At 32.3% G+C, this 20259-nt stretch overlaps 1 protein-coding gene and 1 long non-coding RNA gene across 4 annotated transcripts in view; one reads left to right on the forward strand and one right to left on the reverse strand.

Moving 5' to 3' along the window:
• The first annotated feature begins 435 nt into the window (after nt 1–435).
• On the forward strand, nt 436–2291 carry LOC116337022. 2 transcript variants are annotated; one of them, XR_004200771.1, is made up of 3 exons: nt 436–671; nt 742–1874; nt 2040–2291. It is a non-coding gene; the product is annotated as an uncharacterized LOC116337022 (long non-coding RNA). The 2 variants fall into 2 exon arrangements; XR_004200772.1 differs by having other exon boundaries at nt 745–1874.
• Nucleotides 2292–11639: 9348 nt separating this feature from the next.
• The window catches only part of LOC116337254 (RNA pseudouridylate synthase domain-containing protein 2-like), a 212483-nt gene continuing 203863 nt past the window's right edge, over nt 11640–20259 (reverse strand). For both annotated transcript variants that reach the window (XM_031761666.1, XM_031761665.1), the window contains 5 exons: nt 19210–19400; nt 17921–18145; nt 17601–17773; nt 17338–17493; nt 11640–14847 (listed from right to left, as the gene is read on the reverse strand). In XM_031761666.1, the coding sequence (XP_031617526.1) occupies nt 14773–14847; nt 17338–17493; nt 17601–17773; nt 17921–18145; nt 19210–19400 (820 nt within the window). In that variant the 3' untranslated portion in view covers nt 11640–14772. The remainder of the gene's footprint in view (nt 14848–17337; nt 17494–17600; nt 17774–17920; nt 18146–19209; nt 19401–20259) is intronic.

Below are 20259 nucleotides of genomic sequence, written 5' to 3' on the forward strand. Positions count from 1 at the left end.
ATAGAAGTTTAGCTTGTCCAAGTATTGTAAAATATATTATAAAAAAGTAGAAAATGAACGAATTTAATCGATAATGTACAGAATTCAAATTTTACAATTTTAATCATATTCCAAAGGTTCGACTTTATTCAATTAATATTTATTAACTTATTTCGAATAATAAAAAAACAAGTTGATAAGAAAGTCCAACAAAAACTCGTCATTCATGCGTCTGAACTCAGTTTAGAATATCTCACAATTGACATCATTTTTTGCTTATCAGCAAGACACAATGGCGTTTAATAAACCCTATAAAAGCCGTTGGTCATTTTTCTTACATTGTTTACATCACTAAAATATGCTGTCTTCGTGCCTCTAATTATCAGATTTTTGTAACAGAAAGTTGGTGAAAATATTGCTCGTTAGTGACATAAGCTTGCAATTTCTACAATAACAGTTGATAGCAGAATATTATTTGAATATACCAAATAGTGGTTAAATTGGTTTCTATATTCATTATTGATTACATTTAATGCTTAAATAAGACATTCAAATGACATTTCCAGTTGAGATTTTAAGTCGAATCAATAGAAATAACACCATGAGCGCCATGAGGTTCTTTGGAGTAATTCTGGTCATTTTATTTACTATAATAGTATCCTCAGGCGCAACTCATTTGACTCCAGCTGAAAGTGAATATATGAAAAACGGTGATAATATACAATTGTTTAATTTCATTTTCTCGATTTTATTCAATGTTAGCAGGAAGGTTGTGTGCACTGACTCCAAAACCATCGAAAGGTACATTTTGCGTTGAAAGACAACGGTATTTTTACACAGAAAATGAGGGATGTGAGAATGTCACCTTCATGGACTGTGACATTAGAAAATCCATATATTTGTACAGTTTTACCACAAAAGAACAATGCGAAGACGTATGCATACGAAAAGCCGAAAAGAAGAAACCTAAAGGAGACTATTCGCTGTATTATCTTTTCTAATTACAATAAAATATTTATAAAATTTTACTTAAGATGTATGTAATTTTATGAGTAAATATTGTAACTCAGCAATTCGTGTAAGAAGGACAACTTCATTTTATGATGGCATATATGACGCATTGACGGCAATGAAAACAAGAAAGAAGAAAAAACAAATATATTGAACAAGCATATACTCAAAATTAACAAATGTAAAAGTTTGTACAAATACTTCCAGATGTAAAGAATGACATGAAATAATATTGGGCACAAAATATATCGCTTTTGGTATTGATTAGGCATTGCAAAACTTTGTTTAAAGTTAAAATGGCATGAGCAAAGAAGAACGTAAACAGACGCAAGTGTATAAAATACATTCTTTATCAGTGTCAAAAAATACGGACTTGCTATCAACAATCAACTTTAAAAACATTTGCATGATCAATATTGGTCATATCAAAGGCCAGCACGTTTCAATAAATTCGATAATGAACCTTGTAAATCTTAACTTCTCACCAGAGAAACAATCTCAAAAATTTTGAAGCCGTTATTTTGAAGTCTCGTACGAAATGTTCGATTCTTAGCTCAATCTCGAAACAAAAAAATTCAATTTTAATCGAATATATTCTAATGCGAGAATTGTAAAAGAGAAAAATAAATAAAAACAAACTCAAAGAAAGCGGCGTTATTTTGAGTATTCTATTGACATTCCTATCATCAGAATGTCAAATGTTGAACGCTCGATTTGATTTGAATTATTTGCCACATAGAAGTGATTTCAAAGTCGTTTTGCGCCCAATTGCAAACGCAAAGTAATAAAGGAAAGACGCAATAAGTGTGACACAATGAAGTTATTTTGTTTTTTTCTTGTCTCATTGTACATGTGCAGTGTGTTTATTTCAGCACAATTAACGGGTAATGCAGTTAATTTTTCTTCATTATATCAATTAAGCAAAACTAAAACTTAAACTAAAACTAATAATGCAACACTGTATAGTCGGCTTTTTTAAGTAGACTTTAAAATTCAAATAAATAAAATAAATAAATAAATTTCATATTACTTCATTTTCTTCCACATAGGGAATGTATGTGATCAACCAGCACCAAATGAAAACGATGGAGTCGCATGTGCAGCAACCTTTCATAACTGGTTCTACAACGCAAAGACTGCAAATTGCGAACAATCCATGTATGGTCGATGCAGAGGCAACGCAAATGTATTTGAAACTAAAGCCGAATGTGAAAAGGCATGCAAAAGGGTGTAAAAATATGAAAATGTGTGATGGAAAAATCTCGCCAAGGCGTAAATAAAATAAAATAACACATTTTTTACTTTCTGCTTTTTATTATCGAAATAAAAAATGTCAAGTTGTTCAATGATTCATAGCAATTTTGTAATGTCAAACACGCTGATTTGACTTTGTTGTACGTCGTGGCGATTTTTTTTTATCTGTTCTTCAAAGAAAGGTCGGTCGTATTTGTGTAATGACCGAACTTTATCAGAGAACAACGTGTCACGCGACATACCATCAAATCTGAAATTTTATGCTTTAAATGAGTTCGACGATCAAAGGAACATATACTTAAGCTGAAAAGGTAAATGACCGAGTTCAATAGCGGCAAGACTTGAACAATTAATGATTACAATCTTAATATTCGAAAAATGTATTGATTTTTCAAAATATCGTGAAAAATATTCCACTTTTATTTGAAACAATTCAGAAATTCCATTGCAAAGTACGATAATACAAAGTACATCAAAGATATTTACATACGTGAGTTCTAATCGAAGCGAAGCAAATGAAAATTAGTCAACAGAAATAGATATTCAATTATTTTTGGAGTACCTAGCATTGCCATGCATTTCGTTTGTGAATTCAATTTCAGTTGGTATCCAGTGGTCAATTGATAAATACGACTTTAAAGCTAAAAATGAAATTGTTGCAATTGTTAAGTGTGTTGATGTTAATTATATCGATTTCGTCGACTCCAATAGGTAAGACTAATTGCAATTTTAAGCGAGCTGAGAATAAATCCATTTGCAATTAAATTTTATTCGAAACCAAATTGAATAGTAGTTTCCATGCAAGTGATGTTTTTTTATACATATCGATATTTCAGAGATCGAAATCGATATATGCAAATTGCCTGTCAGAAATGGCGATGAAAGAATGATGTGCGCTGGAAATTTCGAACGATGGTACTATAGAATGTCAACGGCTACTTGTGAGCGTTTCATCTATGGCGGATGTCTTGGTAATGCAAACAATTTCCTGACAAAACATGAATGTGAAGCTCGTTGTATAAAGAAGACAACATTCATCAATTGAACAATGATATTCCGAGGCAAAAAAATGTGTGTGTAGCAACTCTAAATGATAGAAGAACCATTACAAGCAAAAAAATGTAAAGAATTTCAATTCAACAATGCTTTTATTCAAAAACTATGTAAAATGAGCAAAAATAAATAAAATAAAATGAATTGAAATAGTTTGAAAACTTAAAATAGTGAATTTCACATTCGCATGAATTTAATATTTGAATGAAAATAAACAACATAGCAACAATAGAATTGACCCATTTTGAATTCGACAGTTCGACATTCATTCAAATGCATATGACTTGGATTCACTGAATGATGATCACAAACAATGTCAAATAACTGCAACACTTCAAATGTTGAATTACAAAATCAAAGTAAAACGTTTTCTCCGAATATTCGACAAAATTGAACAAAGCAAGCAGCTTTAGCTGGGGTAAGAAATCTGTTCTTCTTCGGAAATGGAATATATTTGCATTTCGGCCATCGGCAAATTTGATTACTTGTAAGTTTTAGCTCAAGGAACTAATTTAAATTTTAGCGACAATACCAAACTGATGACAAAATCATGAATTGGTTTCGTGTGCTTGGCATGAGTAAATATTTACGTAAAATGTATGTGTCTGGGTAAGCGAGAAGCCAGCATCTTCAAGCAATGCAAGTCGAATCGATTTTATCGACACGGTCGACACACATTCTCGGTTAACTCGATTTGATGGAAATCGACAACGACTGCTTGTTTTTCTTTACACACCATCAATTCGGTTGAAGAAGGAACAATCGAACAGCAGAAAAGCAAAATTTGTTTACATACGCTGCGTAATTTCCGTGGAAGACAACGATAACACAATGGAGAGGAAAAGCGTACATAATATTGCTGGTGTATTGAATTGAGAACAAGGATTGAGACGACAATCATGCAAAATGATTTTGATAAGAAATGTGCCACACAATTCAAGGCATTGCAATGCAAATCGATGGATGAAACGAAATTTCAAACTTAATGAATCGATATTCGAAGCGCTATAATGGAATCTCCTTTAAATAGAAAATTATGGTCGAACAAATTTACAAGCGAATGCAATGCCGACGAATAATAACTAATGACAAGTGTATACTAAATATTTGTTTAAGAAGGGGAACATATTATGACGTGAAAATTCGCACCATATTTATCGTTTACATTTTCTTTTCCGTCTTGTCGATTGAAAGCACGGAAAAAAGTGGCAAATGTATGATTTCTGTTCACTCACATTTCCGACACTCATCGTATTAACGCAATCATTTCGGTATTAAATTGTGTTGTGTCATGCAATGCGTTTCGCATTTCTGTTCAGCTTGTTTGGCATACGAAAGATTTTGGCGGTTGGAAACGGTTATAAAGAGCACTTGCCGAATATTTTGTAAAAGAGTGAAAACTGCTCGAAAATGGTGAATGATGGTGAAGCCAAGGTGCGGGCTAAGAACGGAGTCAAGCAATGAGTTTCCCATTTTATATTCATTTATTCAGACGTTTAAATGCAAATATGACATTTATGGCATATGTAAATAAAAACAGCCATGGAAAGTTCGTTCGCTTTCTTGCTTGACACTCACACAAATACATTCATCTTAAAATTACTTGCAACGCAAATTTATCATGTGAAATACATGTTCAATGCCATGTTTAAAGGTGTGTTTTGCCCATTTATCTATTATCGGAACTAAATTCATAAAAATATACATGTCTTTGCGTAAGTGATGAACTATGTACCACTGCTGTCAATATCCTAGCGTTTTATGGATGCGTTCTACTTTGGTCAACACCTCGTCTCTTTTTTATTGAAGAATATTTTCTCGAAATGTTGTGAAGAATTCGGTGAGTTGATATTTTTTTCACATATTCTTCGAATTTAATGCGTTCTTCGAATTTCTTTATCTAATGGGATTATGTTTAAATGTTCATAATATACGGCTATATGTTTTCGACAGGGAAAAAAATAAATTATCTGATTTAGCATTTATTTATTCCCCTTTTGCAAAATATAACTAATTGAAGTGTATAAAAAGACGCGTTCTCCTACATGCAAATGTTTGAATAAGCCTGAATATGTCACATATATGGCGATGGAGACGATTTATTGCATGGATTCAGGATTTGAACACCAACTTTGACATTAGCGCATGAATTTTGGTTAGCACTTAATTCGAGATACCGTGCATTGCCCCCCGCCCCCTTTTCAAATGGAAGAGAATAAGTCAACAGCTCAAACAAATAATCGCATTGCAAAAGATCTGTCCTAACAATATTTGGATATAAAATTGCGCATTTATATGCTGAATATGATGCAAATCGTTCGCTCTTTTTGTTTATACTTATCCATTTTAATGTGCGTACGGTGGAACTAAAACCGAAAGAACCGTGTCGCATTTTTTTTTGTCATCAGTTGGAATCTTAGGCACACACACAAAGCTGAATGAATTGAGCTTCAAACGTTATGTTGCATTAAATGTATCGTTCTTCGGTATTTCTCTGATGCTTTCGTTTTTACACTCATAATTCGGTATGTATGTGCACGTCGATCTATTCTGTATTTCGATCAAAATTTATAAATTTTTTATGCATTGTAAAATATTTAAAGCAAATATTGACTTTAGAAATCATAATATTATAAAGAATATGAAAAGATTTCGTTGTGTTTATATGTATTCTATCTATTTTTGTGTGTCGACGAAATGGAAATGTGCGCATTTTACAGCAGCACATTTTCTGCTCCCTACTCGATTGTGTGCTACGAATTGCAAGCATTTCAAATTGCTTCTCGTTGGAATGATGATTATGATGATATTCATGAATTCGATTATAATTTTTCGCCATTTTAGTTCAATACCAACGCAAAATCAAACAACATTAACGTCATATTTTAATATTTTAAATCGACTGTGCCATAAAAGATATTTGGTTGAGCGTCGAACGACAGCTACATAATTTGATTTCACTTCTGTATTTAATTCAGAAATTTGCTCTTCATACGTACTGTGCGACGTTCGAATAAACTTGAATGATTGCCATATGCCATTATGGAAAATATATTCAAACGGTATGTAACGTTTTGAGGAATTGTACCACTTTCAAGAATCTGATAGGAAACCCTATAAGGCATAGATTCAAAATGAAAACCTTACAACGGAATGTCTAGTTCGAAGTCGATTTCTATCATTTTCAACTACTATCATGACTACTGTAAGATGAAAATCTGGAATATTAGTCATTAAAATTTTGCCATCAAGCAAAAAGATTGTGTTTGTGAATGCATTTGATTTTATAAAAGATTTTTCTGTGGAAAGACACGAATGAAAGCTACCTAAAGCTTTTAGGTACATTTCAGTTTTGCTCACCAAAATATTTGTGTATGAGTGCAAACCATGCAGTTTTCATGCAAAAGAAAATATTCCAAAGTCGGATTCAAGCCGTTCCTAACATTTCTCATAACATTTGTCGAATGGTTGTTGTTGTGTTCTGAGAAAAACACTGCAAATGAACCATTGGTTCCAATTGGTGTGTATGACGAATAGGTGAAAAAGCAAAATCGAATTTTGGTTCAGTTTCAGTTTCGAATTTATCGTACAATTGATTGCTATAGAATAAAAACAGCGTATGAAAAGGTTGCATTTCAAAGCGAAACACCGTCATACAAAATACAGCAAAAAATGTATGCAAAAACAACCTTTGGTGTGCGACCGTATCATACGCTGTATTTATTCTATAGCAATCAATTAATGAAACCTTAAACTTTGTCCATTGATTCTACAATCTTGCATGCTAAGTTTTCATATTTTGATATGGTTTATCCGTGCCAATGGAAATTGCCATTTCAGCAAACAGAAATTACATCAAGATTGTGATGTGATTCGATCGATTGGTTCTTGAGGTTTTTCAAGTGATTAACCCTGTTTCATGGATGAATTTTGCACAAATTAAATACCGCTTCAAATGAATCCATCAAATGGCAACTATGTTATCGATCGCATGTAAGTGGTAACTTGAAAACTTCAACTAATCTCAAGTTGATTGGATGTAAATTAATTTTCAGTCAGAAGTGAGTCAGAACTTTCTATGTCATTTTCTGATAAAAGTGGAAAAGTTTTCCGATTGATTTGAAATTGGTTGTCGCTTTTGTACACATTTGATGAGTTTTGAAATGTGTTCAATGTGATACTTGTGTAATTTGGCATTTCGTTACTCACCAAACACAAACTGTTAAATGTCATCGCATATTTAAAATGCGTTTGTTTGGTCGTTTTTCAGATTTAGCACCAAATCGATCGAGATTGTGAAGTAATATGGTTGAGCTTTTATGATAGCGTCTCTTTTTTTTATGTAAACGAAAAACGATTTTATTTTTTACATTCTTCCGTTGATTTTTTTTTTTGGTTTTATTGGTTCATCGTCTGCTTAAGATTGATGATGATTATTCTATTCGTTTATTTCACTTTTCTGTCATTTATCATGCAAACGGACAAAGCCACGCCAACGCTTGAATACAAATAAACAACATACATTTTTCGATTTTCCACATCGCATCATTTCATTTCGTCAAGTAATTCTGCCATTAAATTTATTTCATTTGTTTTATTCGGAGTAAAAAAAGTGCCATCAAAATGTTGGAATGCTTTTTCTCGGAAGGGATTTATAGTACTTCGACCTCTTAAATTTGATAAAAAGTCTAGTCAAGCTATTTAAATCCGGTATTTCAAGATCATAAGTCTGATTTGCAATAAAATTCGGAACATTTTCATCAATTGTTATTGGCATCAATATAATAGCAATGCCGTTGGAATTTAAAGCATCTTGATTTATTCATTTGTTGCTTTCAACATATTTCTTTTCGTTTTTACGGTGGAAAATTCCGTTTCTGATAAAATGTACACTCTTTTTAGCGAAATAATATTTTTTTATCCATGAAAATGGTAATTATTATGTGTGGTTCAAGTTGATCCGATCAACCGCCATCGCTTCCAGCAATTAAAATCCATAACTTTTCCACGAACTTACCTGATAGATAGCTACCTGCAAATAGTTGATAAAATATATTTTCACCCAACCCGATCGCAAGCATTCTTTTTCATCGCAAATAAGGGCCATAACTGGCCCCAATAAAAGACGACGAAGAAGAAAAAAACTAACTTTTCTTACCGAAACTATTTGAGAAATGTAATAGAAGAAACTTGTTGAATGAAATTATAATGAAAAGTTTGCAATCGGCATATTCTCAAAGTGTTGCAGCTGCTTTTAAAACTAGAAAGAAACTATAAACAAAAGCAACAATAAAATTACATTTGCAAAAACTCCAATGAGTTTTGGTTTTCTTCGTTCTGTAGTTTGACGGGAATTTGATTTTCCATTCAATGCAATGCAAAATTCATTGATTCGACTCAGTTTTGTTCAATCAGGCAGAAAGCAATTTAAATTAATTGACTTATATATATAGTAAACTTCATTGAAAATTAGCATTCTCGATTCGATTAAATTTCATACCTCTACATAACAATAGCAACATAGTCACCGTATAGCCACTAAACGTTGCCAAGGATATTTGATATAGCTTGTCGCAAATTAAGTCTTAAAACGATGGCCAATTACTATAAACGATTGAATGAAAAGTCTCAATTAAATAGAAATCATTTCACTCAAATGCTCATTCGAAAAGTTTATGAGATGAATTGTATGTTTTATCGTTTGAATAAATTGAGTTATACCAAACCATGGTGATTGGGTAAATAAATCTTTCGTTCGAAATGCTTTCAGAGTATCGAAAAATTCTAATCTCAAAAAATCTTTCCTAATTCAATCGTGGAAAAAATTGAATTATGGTCGAGACATACTTTTAGTCTTATCTGCTTGCTTTACGTTTTCGTGTGAGTTTATTTGATTGTATTTATGTGTGTGTTCGGTTCGAACCGAAAACGTCATAAGAAAATCAATCACAACGTTTACCATTTACTCGATTTTAGTTCTATATGTATATGGAAATGAACTCAAGAATTTGCACTTATTTTCCATGTTGAATGAAGGTTTATGTCCAATGGAACGTTGACAACCTAAAAAAGCCTTCAAGCCAAAACTTCATATTGCTTCCCGCTCTGCAACGCTCGTGCGGCTTTCGTGCTGAATTGGCTTTTTTCAATGCATTTGATTTGATTAGACAGATTCCGCGCCGAGCACAATAAAAATTCCTCCTTCACATCTACAACATAAATACTTGCGGCCAATGAATATAGCATATACCTTTAATATAATTCTTTTGAGTCAACTTATGTATGTGTGTGCATCGTCCTCGTCGTATTTTGCAAGATGTTTTAAGTGAACATTTGCTGTTGGAAAAGTTTTGTTCAAGGTGTTCGGTGAAGTGTGCCAAGAAAAATAGAAGAAAAAACCCGAAGGGAAAGAGCGGGAGCATTTCCACATTTTCCAAATTTTCCGACAGAGTTTTTATACCATACATAATATACGCTGAGTGCCGACATATTTATGTGAATCATAAAATTTTACGGTAATTGTTGTATGCAATGCAATGCGCTGCCGTCATCAATTCGCATCGATTTGGCTCTGTATGGTCGATTGCATTTTGTTGTAAAAAATCAGTACGGGGTCAAGCTAAACCATTGATACAAGCAAACAAGTCGCAAAACTTTACTCATTCTTCCTGGAATAAAAAAAAAAACGAACCGTTGCGAAAATAAAACCCATAATATATATATATTTTTTAAACTTATTGTAATGGTTCTTTATTCATCACCTAAATTTTTGTTTTTATATTGATTTATCCAATCCGGTTTTAGTGTTTCTTTTGCCATTTTCCATTTCTTATGTAATATTATCTTAATGTCATTTTCCCGCTGATAAAACAAATATGTTCTTCTTTCTGCGATACAAATGATTTTTGTGTTAGTACGAATGCTCTATTGTATTTTATGTAACAAAGAAAATGTGTGTTTCGACTTTTTCATTGAATTGCGTGTCATTTGCAATCTTCCCATTTTGAAAATGTGAGATAGATAGATGATGTAAATATTATTGAAATACTACAGCATAATTCAAATGGTTCATGGTTGTGTGTTTTTTTTGTTTGTATCCACAGTGTGTCTGTGTGTGTGTGCATGGTGAATCACAATGCATCCATATCATATGTAAAATGTTAAGAATAAAATAGTAAATATACATTTATAGAAAGCTCGTTGTTGCAAATACATGAAATGTAAATTAGAACAATAATCGATAACTGTAAAGCTGCTCGTGTATTTATAAGAAGAGAGCTGCATACGGACTGAGTCCGGAAGATTTGCTTTTTTTTCGCATTCAGTTTATCGTTATTGTTGGTTGTTGTTTTTTACGCACATTTACTAAACAAAAACAGTAAGGGTTTATAAATCTATGAGTAAACTGTACACAATCTCAAATTTCTTAACCATTTTTAATGCTGAATTGGCGATGCCTTTTTACGTAAGAGTTATGTTCGAACTATTTCGTGACTGCGTAGCAATTCATGCACATTATTTTCCTTCACTTAACTTCAATAAATCTTTCTTTCTTTTCGATTTAACTCAATACGAGTTCAACAGATACCGTGATAATTTATAAGCAAATTTTCTTACATTCGACCACTACACAAATGTGTTTTTTTTTTCTTCTTATAAATGATGCTAAAAACTACGAAAGACAAAAAACCAATCTACACATCACCAATCTTTCAAATCATGGTTATATTTTCTGGTTGTTGTTGTTTTCTACATAGCATATTTCGTGTTCATTTCATTTTCTGTTAAATGTTATATGTTTGCTTATGTTATTTTGTTTTATTGTAAAGCAATTCAACTAGAGTACAGCCATTTTTGGGATACGAAAAGTTATCGGTATGTGTGTATTAGTTAGTTAGTTGTTGGATGTGTTTCGAAATGGTTTTTCTATATATTTTTCTTTTCTTTGATTTATAATATAAAACCGATTTCATAACTGTAAATAGTACATGCGTTTGGTTTGGATTAATAATGATATTAAATTACATAGAGAAATACATTGATTTTTGTTTTCTGTTGAAGTTTTATCGACACATCTTCAAACCGAAAATAATAATAATACAAGATTTAAACATTCTTTTTAAATATTTGGGAAACCATTATTTTTTTTATTATCATTTCTACACTCACATCGAACATAATATGAAAACATAAATTTTTCTTTTGTGATATTTTCCATCGTCGGGATATATTTTTGTGTTTTGTTTCACCTGTTTACTTACATTCAAAGGATTAGCGCGATAGTCGAAAAGCATGAATCCGAATATGATGATTTCTCATCTCGTTTTTTTTAATGCTGATTAAAACATTTATTATCTTATTAATCTTAATGCTATGCAGTACAAATAAAAACAAACCCATACTCGCTTATGCGCGATAATCAAAAATGCAAGAAACAGAAAAATGTTTGAATAAAGGTTTTGATATTGTTACATCATTTTCTATATGATTCCCATTTCACATTTGATTCGATCGAAATGTTTGATTTTCATTTATTTTCCGTTCAACGCTCAAAGAATTGATTGCAAGGCACGTTTTGAAATCAAAACCAAAAATAAAAACTGAATTATCTATTTACAAATCGCATCTGATTAAATGTCTCATTTGATTTGAGTCGTTTATCAAAGTGTTTCTTTTTTTCGTTACATTTTATTTGTTTCTTCAAGAGAATGAGAAAATGGCAAAACGTAAACCGTGTCATTCATGTACAAAATGGGAAAAAATAACAAGTATCGAAATGTGTTGAAGAAAATCGAAAAGGAAAAGATTTTTTTTTTTTGAAAAACTGATGCGTTCACAGAATGTAAATAAAAAAAATAATATTCAAATGAGAAAAGCGAAACAAACAACGAAAATTCAATGAATATTCTATTTTCGACTAATATTCCATTCAGCCGCTTTATTTGCATTTTCATATCCGAGATGCTGCAGAATATTTGAGGGTGCAGTGTATAACACAAAAATCACCACCGACCAACAACAAAAGTGACACGCACACAGACACCATCACTGATTGCATAAATACATGTACATAAATTGTTAAATTCGTTATTAGCATTATATCTTCGCTTTGGTTTTGCAAATGCTGTGCCACGCAGCCAAAGCACTCGAGCGTATGTGTTGCATTGAGAGCCACAATTTTGTATGCAACGCATGTGAATATGTAATCGAAAAAAGCATTTTATATACAATTCGGGCAAAATCTTTTCGATAAATTTCTCTCGACAACGGAATGAAACGTACGCCGCGGCTATTGTTTAGCAGAAAATTTCCTTCCGTAAAAATGTGCTAAGTAAATGAAAAAAAGGCGAAAAACAGACATACAGTTAGTAACAGAAACAACAACAAAAACAAAATTTCTCCCAACTCAAATGGAAACGATGCGAACGAACGGGAACTGAAATGAATATTCGAAATGTGCGCGTTCTTCAGTTGCATGTGTTTTCTCTCTCTTCTGTTTGCGCATTTGAATTTCGTTTTTCTTATGCTGTTTCAATTTTTTATATATTTGCTGTTGTAATTCCCATATTTTTGCTTCTTAAGGATTCTCTTTCTCGCGCGCTTCGCCTTTTGATTTGGTTTCGTCGATTTTGGGAAGAACAGAGGCTTTGACGCACGACAAATAAATTTATGTAATAATCGCCTCACTTGGTAGAATAAACGCTTAATCGAAACTGTTCTCGTTGAGTTTTACAACAACAAAAAATAAATGTTGAATTATTATGCGCTTAAAATTTATGGTTAAGAATAAAGTATCTATTCTGTGGAAGCCTCTTAAATTCAGTTTCATTTTTTTTTTGTTTTGCTCTGCCAACTGTCAACCATAAAACATATTATTTCCAGTGTGAACACAAATCAAATGAATTTTCTGCTACCGATTTCGGCGATAAGTAGCCTACATGTGATCACGACTTGTTGCCAACGAGATTTATCAATACGGTTCATGTTGCATGAATAACAAAAATATAAATCAATGAATTCTCAATGATTTCACATGAGTTATATAATCTAAAAAGTTTAAAATTCATTTTATTCAGAGGAAAAAAACACACATTCTTTATGACACTAAACATAACATTTGTTTTTCTTCGCATATGCCCGATGTGCGCGCTTCATTTACATTTACATTTCATACATTGCTAAATTCATCTTTTGTTAAATATTTCTTTTTTTTTATTAAATTCTTGCTAAACAATAACGGTATGTTTTCAAGGAAATGATTTTACGGCAAGGAATACAATCGAGTTACAGCTACTACAGTTTGCATTTAAACAGAGTAGAGAAGAAGTGAAATTTTCTAAAAAAATGGGAGGAAACACGTGAAAACATTGAAAACACTTTATTTCTACGGTGATCGGTCATATTTGACCCGGTCACAATTTTCCCCATACAAATCTAATGGAGAAGTTATCATTTTACTAAGCGATATATTAAGAAAAAAACACGCTTTTATCTGACTATCTGACATTTCAATGCATCCTCCTCTTACTTCCCTTCTCTCTCTCTTTCATCGAATTATATTGTCTTTTATGGGTTTGATTTGTTAGTTTTAATCTACTAAAATATGATTTTCTTTGATTTGAAATGGTATTCGGACTGTTTTTTATATTTATTTTTTATTTTTTTTATATTTTTTCATTTTGTTTAATCTAGGTTTTGAGAATGTGTTGTTTTCTTTTTATTTCATTTATAATTATTCCACGAATTTCTACCTTCACGCGAATGATCAAATATAAAGCTAAAAAATCTTTAACAAATCTCTCTAAATGTATCAATGTTTATTTTAAAGTTTTCTTTTTATTTTCATGTTTTGCAAAAATCACTTTATTCATTTTATGTTCGTTTTGCTCACGTTTTACTCAACAACAAAATTATCAAAATGTGTGTGTATGATGAAATGACAAAGCCAGCATATATCTGTATTAACATTTAGGTGATAACACTTAGGAGCCATTTTATTTAAATAATTCCACTCGATCGATTAAGCTTTGCCCAAATCGAAATTACACATGCTATTTTGTTGTTTTTAAATTCACATTGACTTAGCTATAAATTCTACTTTTTTTTTTATCTTCAATTCAAGTGTGAATTATACATTCCATTACGATCAAAAATTATTATTGAAAAAGGGTTTTTTTCTTTTCTTGTTTTATATAGTATACGAAATACGCGTAAAAATTCAAATTGAATGTGACCATACCAAAACTATGTATTATTTTTATCATGATTGATATATCTCTTATATATACCTACTGAATATAGTCTCAAACGAAATTTGTATTTGAATTTCAAACGCATTTGCATTTGACCGAAGCGATTTATTGATTTATGCGGACGATTTTTCTTACCGATGTGTTGAAGATGATGTAAAAAATAAAAGAAAATTTTTGTAGCTTAAGTTATTGATGTTCGAGCAAAACGTTTTATCAGTATCATCTATTCGGACTCATAATCCACCCAATCGACCTTTGCCCATTCTGGAAGTGGAGTTTCGTATTCCCAGCCAGGACCCTGTGTGTTTGTGGATTGGAAGAAAAAAGATACAAATATAAAATTAAATATGTTGAGTTTGGATCAAAACAATGTTGTAAGATATTTAATTATTTTTAGATTAAAACACGATTATTTTGGGTCTACAAATAAGCCATGTGGAAAAGTTGCTGTAATTGTTTCAAGTAAAATTGTGTGCAATTATTTTGTACTTTTCATCTAAAGAATAGAAGGAATTCTCGTTCAATTTTCTGAAGCGTATGCAATACATAAGTCCTAAAAATGCGTTCTGCATTGCTAGCAGCTGCGCTATGCTGGCCATCGTCCGTTTATTCATGAGTCTGAGTTATGTATATTGAATTACACGAACAGTTTTGGTACTATTAAAACTAAATCGTAACCGACCACTGCATTTTTGCAAATGATTTGGAATCACGCATCAACATGAGATTGCAGATGTACACAAGTATCGAATCAAGTGGAAAAACAAATCACATTCTCTGATTAATTGACAATTATATCGCAATGAAAATGTCAATACACCAAGGATTTTATTCGCTTTGAATTCTTTAATTAAAAATTAAATTGCTTTTTCCACTTTCTGTCAATATTTTTTTTCATCGCTTTTCCATTTCGTTTTTTGTGAATTTTTAATCAGAACTCGACTTCCTCATTTCGTACGAAATATAGGGTATATAATATACAAGATATTTATTTTATTATTATTAATAATGCGCAGTGCACAGCATGTGTGCACGAACGAGAGGTTAGCTTTATGCAGTAAAATTAACTTCTGGGTCATGTTTTTTTCAATTTCAATGAAAAACACATTTTCGTCCGAAAAGCATAAGTTGAAAGATGAAGATTATCTTTTGATAAAAAAAAAATTCTGTTGTGTTTGCGTGTGTTGAAAAGTCATTTTGTTTGCAAAATACCGGATAAAAATATATAGGTATATGTATAAGAAAACCTCGAGTTCTATTTGAATATATTATTAAATGAAAAGAATAACAATTGACATAAAACTTTTAACTTGCTTTCATTCGAGGGGAGTTCATTCAAAGTTGTTTGCAAATGGAAATACAAACAGGGATAATTGTTCGCAGAACGTTCATTTTTCTAACTAAATAAATAAATGCAAAATAATATAGGCTTTTCATCAATAAAAGCGTATCGTTCACCTTGCCACAAATGGTGTGCTGTTTATTTTCAATTTTTTTCTCTCTCAATTATTTGACGATGTGAGGTGAAGGGAGAAAGAAAAAAAAATGTCGTTTTTCCTGCGTTGAACGGCGACACAGTTTGCAAATAATAGAAGCAGACAAAAGAAGGAAGCAATTTAAAATGGTAAATTAGTATGGTTTGTTAGCTCACTTGCCCTGTCTCTCTCTTTGTGTGTGTGTCATTCAGAAATAAAAATAGAATGGCATGCAGTTTGCTAAAAGATATATTCCCTTTGTTCGGCTATTAAATGGCACCTTCAAATTCATATTTCAAACACAGTCACGCACACAAACATATGCGTTTGAATGAAGAAAAGAAAAGAGAAAAAGCTCGAAGTGTGCATGTTTTCATCAACCTTTGTGTGTTGTATATGGTGGTGGTTGCCCCGCGGACCGAAAGTGAAAAATATTTTAAGTAAATAAAGCAATCACAGTTAGAGAGAGAGAGAGAAGAGGCCTCTTGATGCACAGTGGAAACATTTATGATTTAATTGCTTTGCTTTTCAGTTTTATTTTTAAAGCGAAGAAATGAACTCCTCGAATCAAGAACTTTTGCTGACGAGAACGAACAATGCATGAGCAGAAAATAAAAAGAAGTTGAGCTGAGAGAAGATGAAAAGTGCATAAAAAACATTCAAGTCTTTTGTGTTGCGGTTTTTTTTTCTCTCTTTATTGTTTGATATTTAGTGCTGCACACTAAACACTCACGTAAGTGCATAAATGATAGAGACACACAAAAAATGTGTGCGCTGACACAATTCCAGTGGGAATGAATGGCAATAAATCAAAGTGAAACTGGTGACAACACACCGAGCAAAAGAACGAATAGGAGATTTTTAAGTACGCTAAATCCATGGCACAGATAATCTTTGCATCTAATGGATACACCGGAACACACACAGCAAACAGCTCAGTGATACTTATTTTAATGGAATTTCTTTGTGTATGTGAGCAATGTGCTTATGTGTGTGCGCCCCGACATAGTACTAATTTCAAAATGAAATTAATTCATTTAAATTCGCTGAAACTTTTCAATGGATTTCATTTGAATATTACGACAACAACAACGAAACAAAACATAATTCGCTTGTGTGCATAGACAACTTTCATTCTCAGACAAGTCTTCAGATCGCTTTTTGGATTTTCTTCTTCTAAATTAATATTCACAATGTGTTTGTTTATGTTGAACGTAATTTAATCAATTCGGTGTGCGCTTTGAAAAACGGCGAACATGAACAAATTGAAAACAAATAAATAAAAAAATATGTAAAACAACCAATATCCATACCTGATATTTCCATGCATGCAAATACATGACCAAGTCTTGTGGTTTTGGGTCTCGGTAACGTACTTTGCACTCGTAACAGTGCTTATCAACTGTCATTTTATCGGGATTGAATGTGAAATCTGGGTTGTCGTGGCCGGTTTGTGTTGCCACAGTTACCTAGGATTCGATATCGATGAAAGAACACAATAATTGAATTAAGATAATGATTACAACAAGCCCGTCAACCGCGTGACCGAGGCTTCGAAAAATTTGCATTTAATTACCTTTGCTTGGTCGGCGGCACTACATGCCGACATTGATGTTGACGTCATAACCGCTGCATGGATGCTGTTATCAACCGGACTTTCGCTGCCCAATGAAACCGGTCGCGGACTCTCTGAGCATGGTGATGCCTCACGGGAAACACTCTCCGAATCATCATCGCTCAACACTGTGCCTGAAATGGATTGAGGAAAAATGGCTTTTTTTAATTCTCAGATAACAATTCAGATTAGTAGTAATAAATCACGTGTATGAAAAAAGGGATTACATTGACCTTTTTCAATTTTTTGTTTGTTTTTGGAAATCTGTTGAAATCCTTTACCTTTTCCAGTCAAACTGCCAAGTCCATCGTCCGATTCGGCTTTCAGTGTTTTGAATAGAGATAGCTCCGAATCACCGTCAATTCCCAACCAATTTTCAGCATTATGAATATTTATAAGATCGCGAACAAGTTCTTCATCGGTTTTACCACCAATATCGCCTCCACGCCCTTTCAACGGTCCAAATACTTCATGATTGTAAAGTGGATCGTTTACAACAGGATATCCTATATATACAAACAATTTTTGGTACAAGCATTTTCATCGGTTTATGAACAGTTTTTGATGGGTGTACGACAATGATACAAGCAATTCCAAGGAAACCGAAATAGAAACAAAGACAGGAGAAGAGAAAAAAAACACATTATTATTCACGAAATAAATTCCCCGCATTCAAAGCATCATTCAAAAAACACCTTTACTAACAAAACATTTGAATAAATTAACAAATCTTCTGTTGTAAATAGAAAAAGTTTCTCAATTCTTTTCAGTTCGCGATTTCCGTTTGTACCATTTGTGACCATGGTCTTGATGCGATTAAAATAAATTCGTCAGTCAAGAAACGATAAATTTGTAATTCAACGATAACAACAACGAAGACCTCCATAATTCTCGTGAAAATGTATGAATATTTCATTAAGAATCGTCACCACATTCCCTATTACAATTTTGGAACAACACTTGATCCGATCGAATGCCAAAGTAAAATACAAAATGAACAGGTACTGAATCTATTCAGAACAATTTTTCGTTCCTTTTTTTATAGCAATGTGAAGTGGGTTCTCTTTTTTTATTCGATTAGGAGATCTTTTGTCAATTTTTTTTTTTTGTTTAAAACGATTTGAATTCAGTTTGGTTCCAATATCTATAAATACGAACACCAAGCGGAAACTGAGTGCCTTTGCTGCTTAAAATGTAAAATTATTTTTTCGGAAAATTGAAAAGTTTTCCCTTCATCAATGCTGAATGGTAAACTTGATACTTTAAAGTGAGTTTTATTTTCACTTTTAATGCCTTTCAAATGGTATTTATTTATCTCAAGCAAAATGCGAATTGAAATTGAAGTTGGAAAAAGTCGCGACCAAAGAAATTATTTGAAGAGACCAAGAAACATGAAAATACTTTTGCCTAAATACATAAGATTTTCAAATATTGGTCTCAACTTTTCAACACAAGAGATGACAGTTTTAAAAATATAACATCGATGAAAATCTCGTTTAATTTTGATGCTTTGACATGTTTTGATGTTTAAAACGAAAATCGTATAAGTTTTATTTGTCTTTAAACTTACCTAGAAATTGTAAATGAACACGAATTTGATGCATGCGCCCAGTTCTTGGTTTACACAATACCACGCTCGTTTTGCCATTGTAGCCCAGTTTTTGGAAAATTGTCATACAATCTTTTCCCTTTGGCGATACTTTACACACACCAATTTTATAACTAACTACTTCAATTGGTTCCTTACATTCGATAATGCCACTACAAAATAAACAAAGAGAAAGAAAATCGATAAAAAAAAACATTGAATAAGAAATTGTTAAAGTGGAAAACAATTTATGATGTTTCGTACTCCATCTCGCTTTCTCGAATAAAGCGAAAATGTGACAAAAACAGGAAAGTGCCTTTTATTTTGATGAAACCAACAAAAATCGATTGGATTTGTCATGGAAAGAAAAGTCTGGACAATTGAAATGCATAAGAGAAAATTGGAAGTGAACAGAGTGAAAAATGAAGACTACGAGCCATACTTAATGGAAGAATGAACGAAAGGTGAATTCAAAGGACCAATGTATCAACAATGGAATCGATCAATTGGATAGGAACACTCAGCATTTTCGATTCAATAAATGATAAAGATTATTATTAAAAAAAGACCGAATAATTTCGTATGTGACAACAGTAGCTATACGATGGTATTTTGGAAATACTCATGTCTGGAAGCGAAAGAGATAAACCGAGACCATTCAATTGCAATTGTCGATTTTTGTTTTATCTTACTTCGATATCGTCTGTTTTCTCTTTGCCATCAACTCATGTTATACGATTATTGTTTTTTGTTGTTGGCGAAACGGTTTTCGTCCATTTGTTGTTTCTGCTCAATCAATCGATACGACCGTCAAGTAATCGGCCAAATATTGAGAATACAAGAACAAAATGCACTTCTGTTTAAGATGAATTGTTATTGATGCGATAACACACACACACTCACAGACACATCAAAAAAGTTTCCATTGTATTAGTTGCTTGAGTCGTTACTTCTTTTGTTTCTTTCTTTGCTAACGTGCTGGCATTGTGTGTGTGTGTGTGTGTGTGTGTGTGTGTGTGTGTGTGTGTGTGT

Source organism: Contarinia nasturtii, unplaced genomic scaffold (assembly GCF_009176525.2).
Source record: "Contarinia nasturtii isolate CC-2019 unplaced genomic scaffold, AAFC_CNas_1.1 Cnas_scaffold_220, whole genome shotgun sequence".
NCBI classification, from domain to species: domain Eukaryota; kingdom Metazoa; phylum Arthropoda; class Insecta; order Diptera; family Cecidomyiidae; genus Contarinia; species Contarinia nasturtii.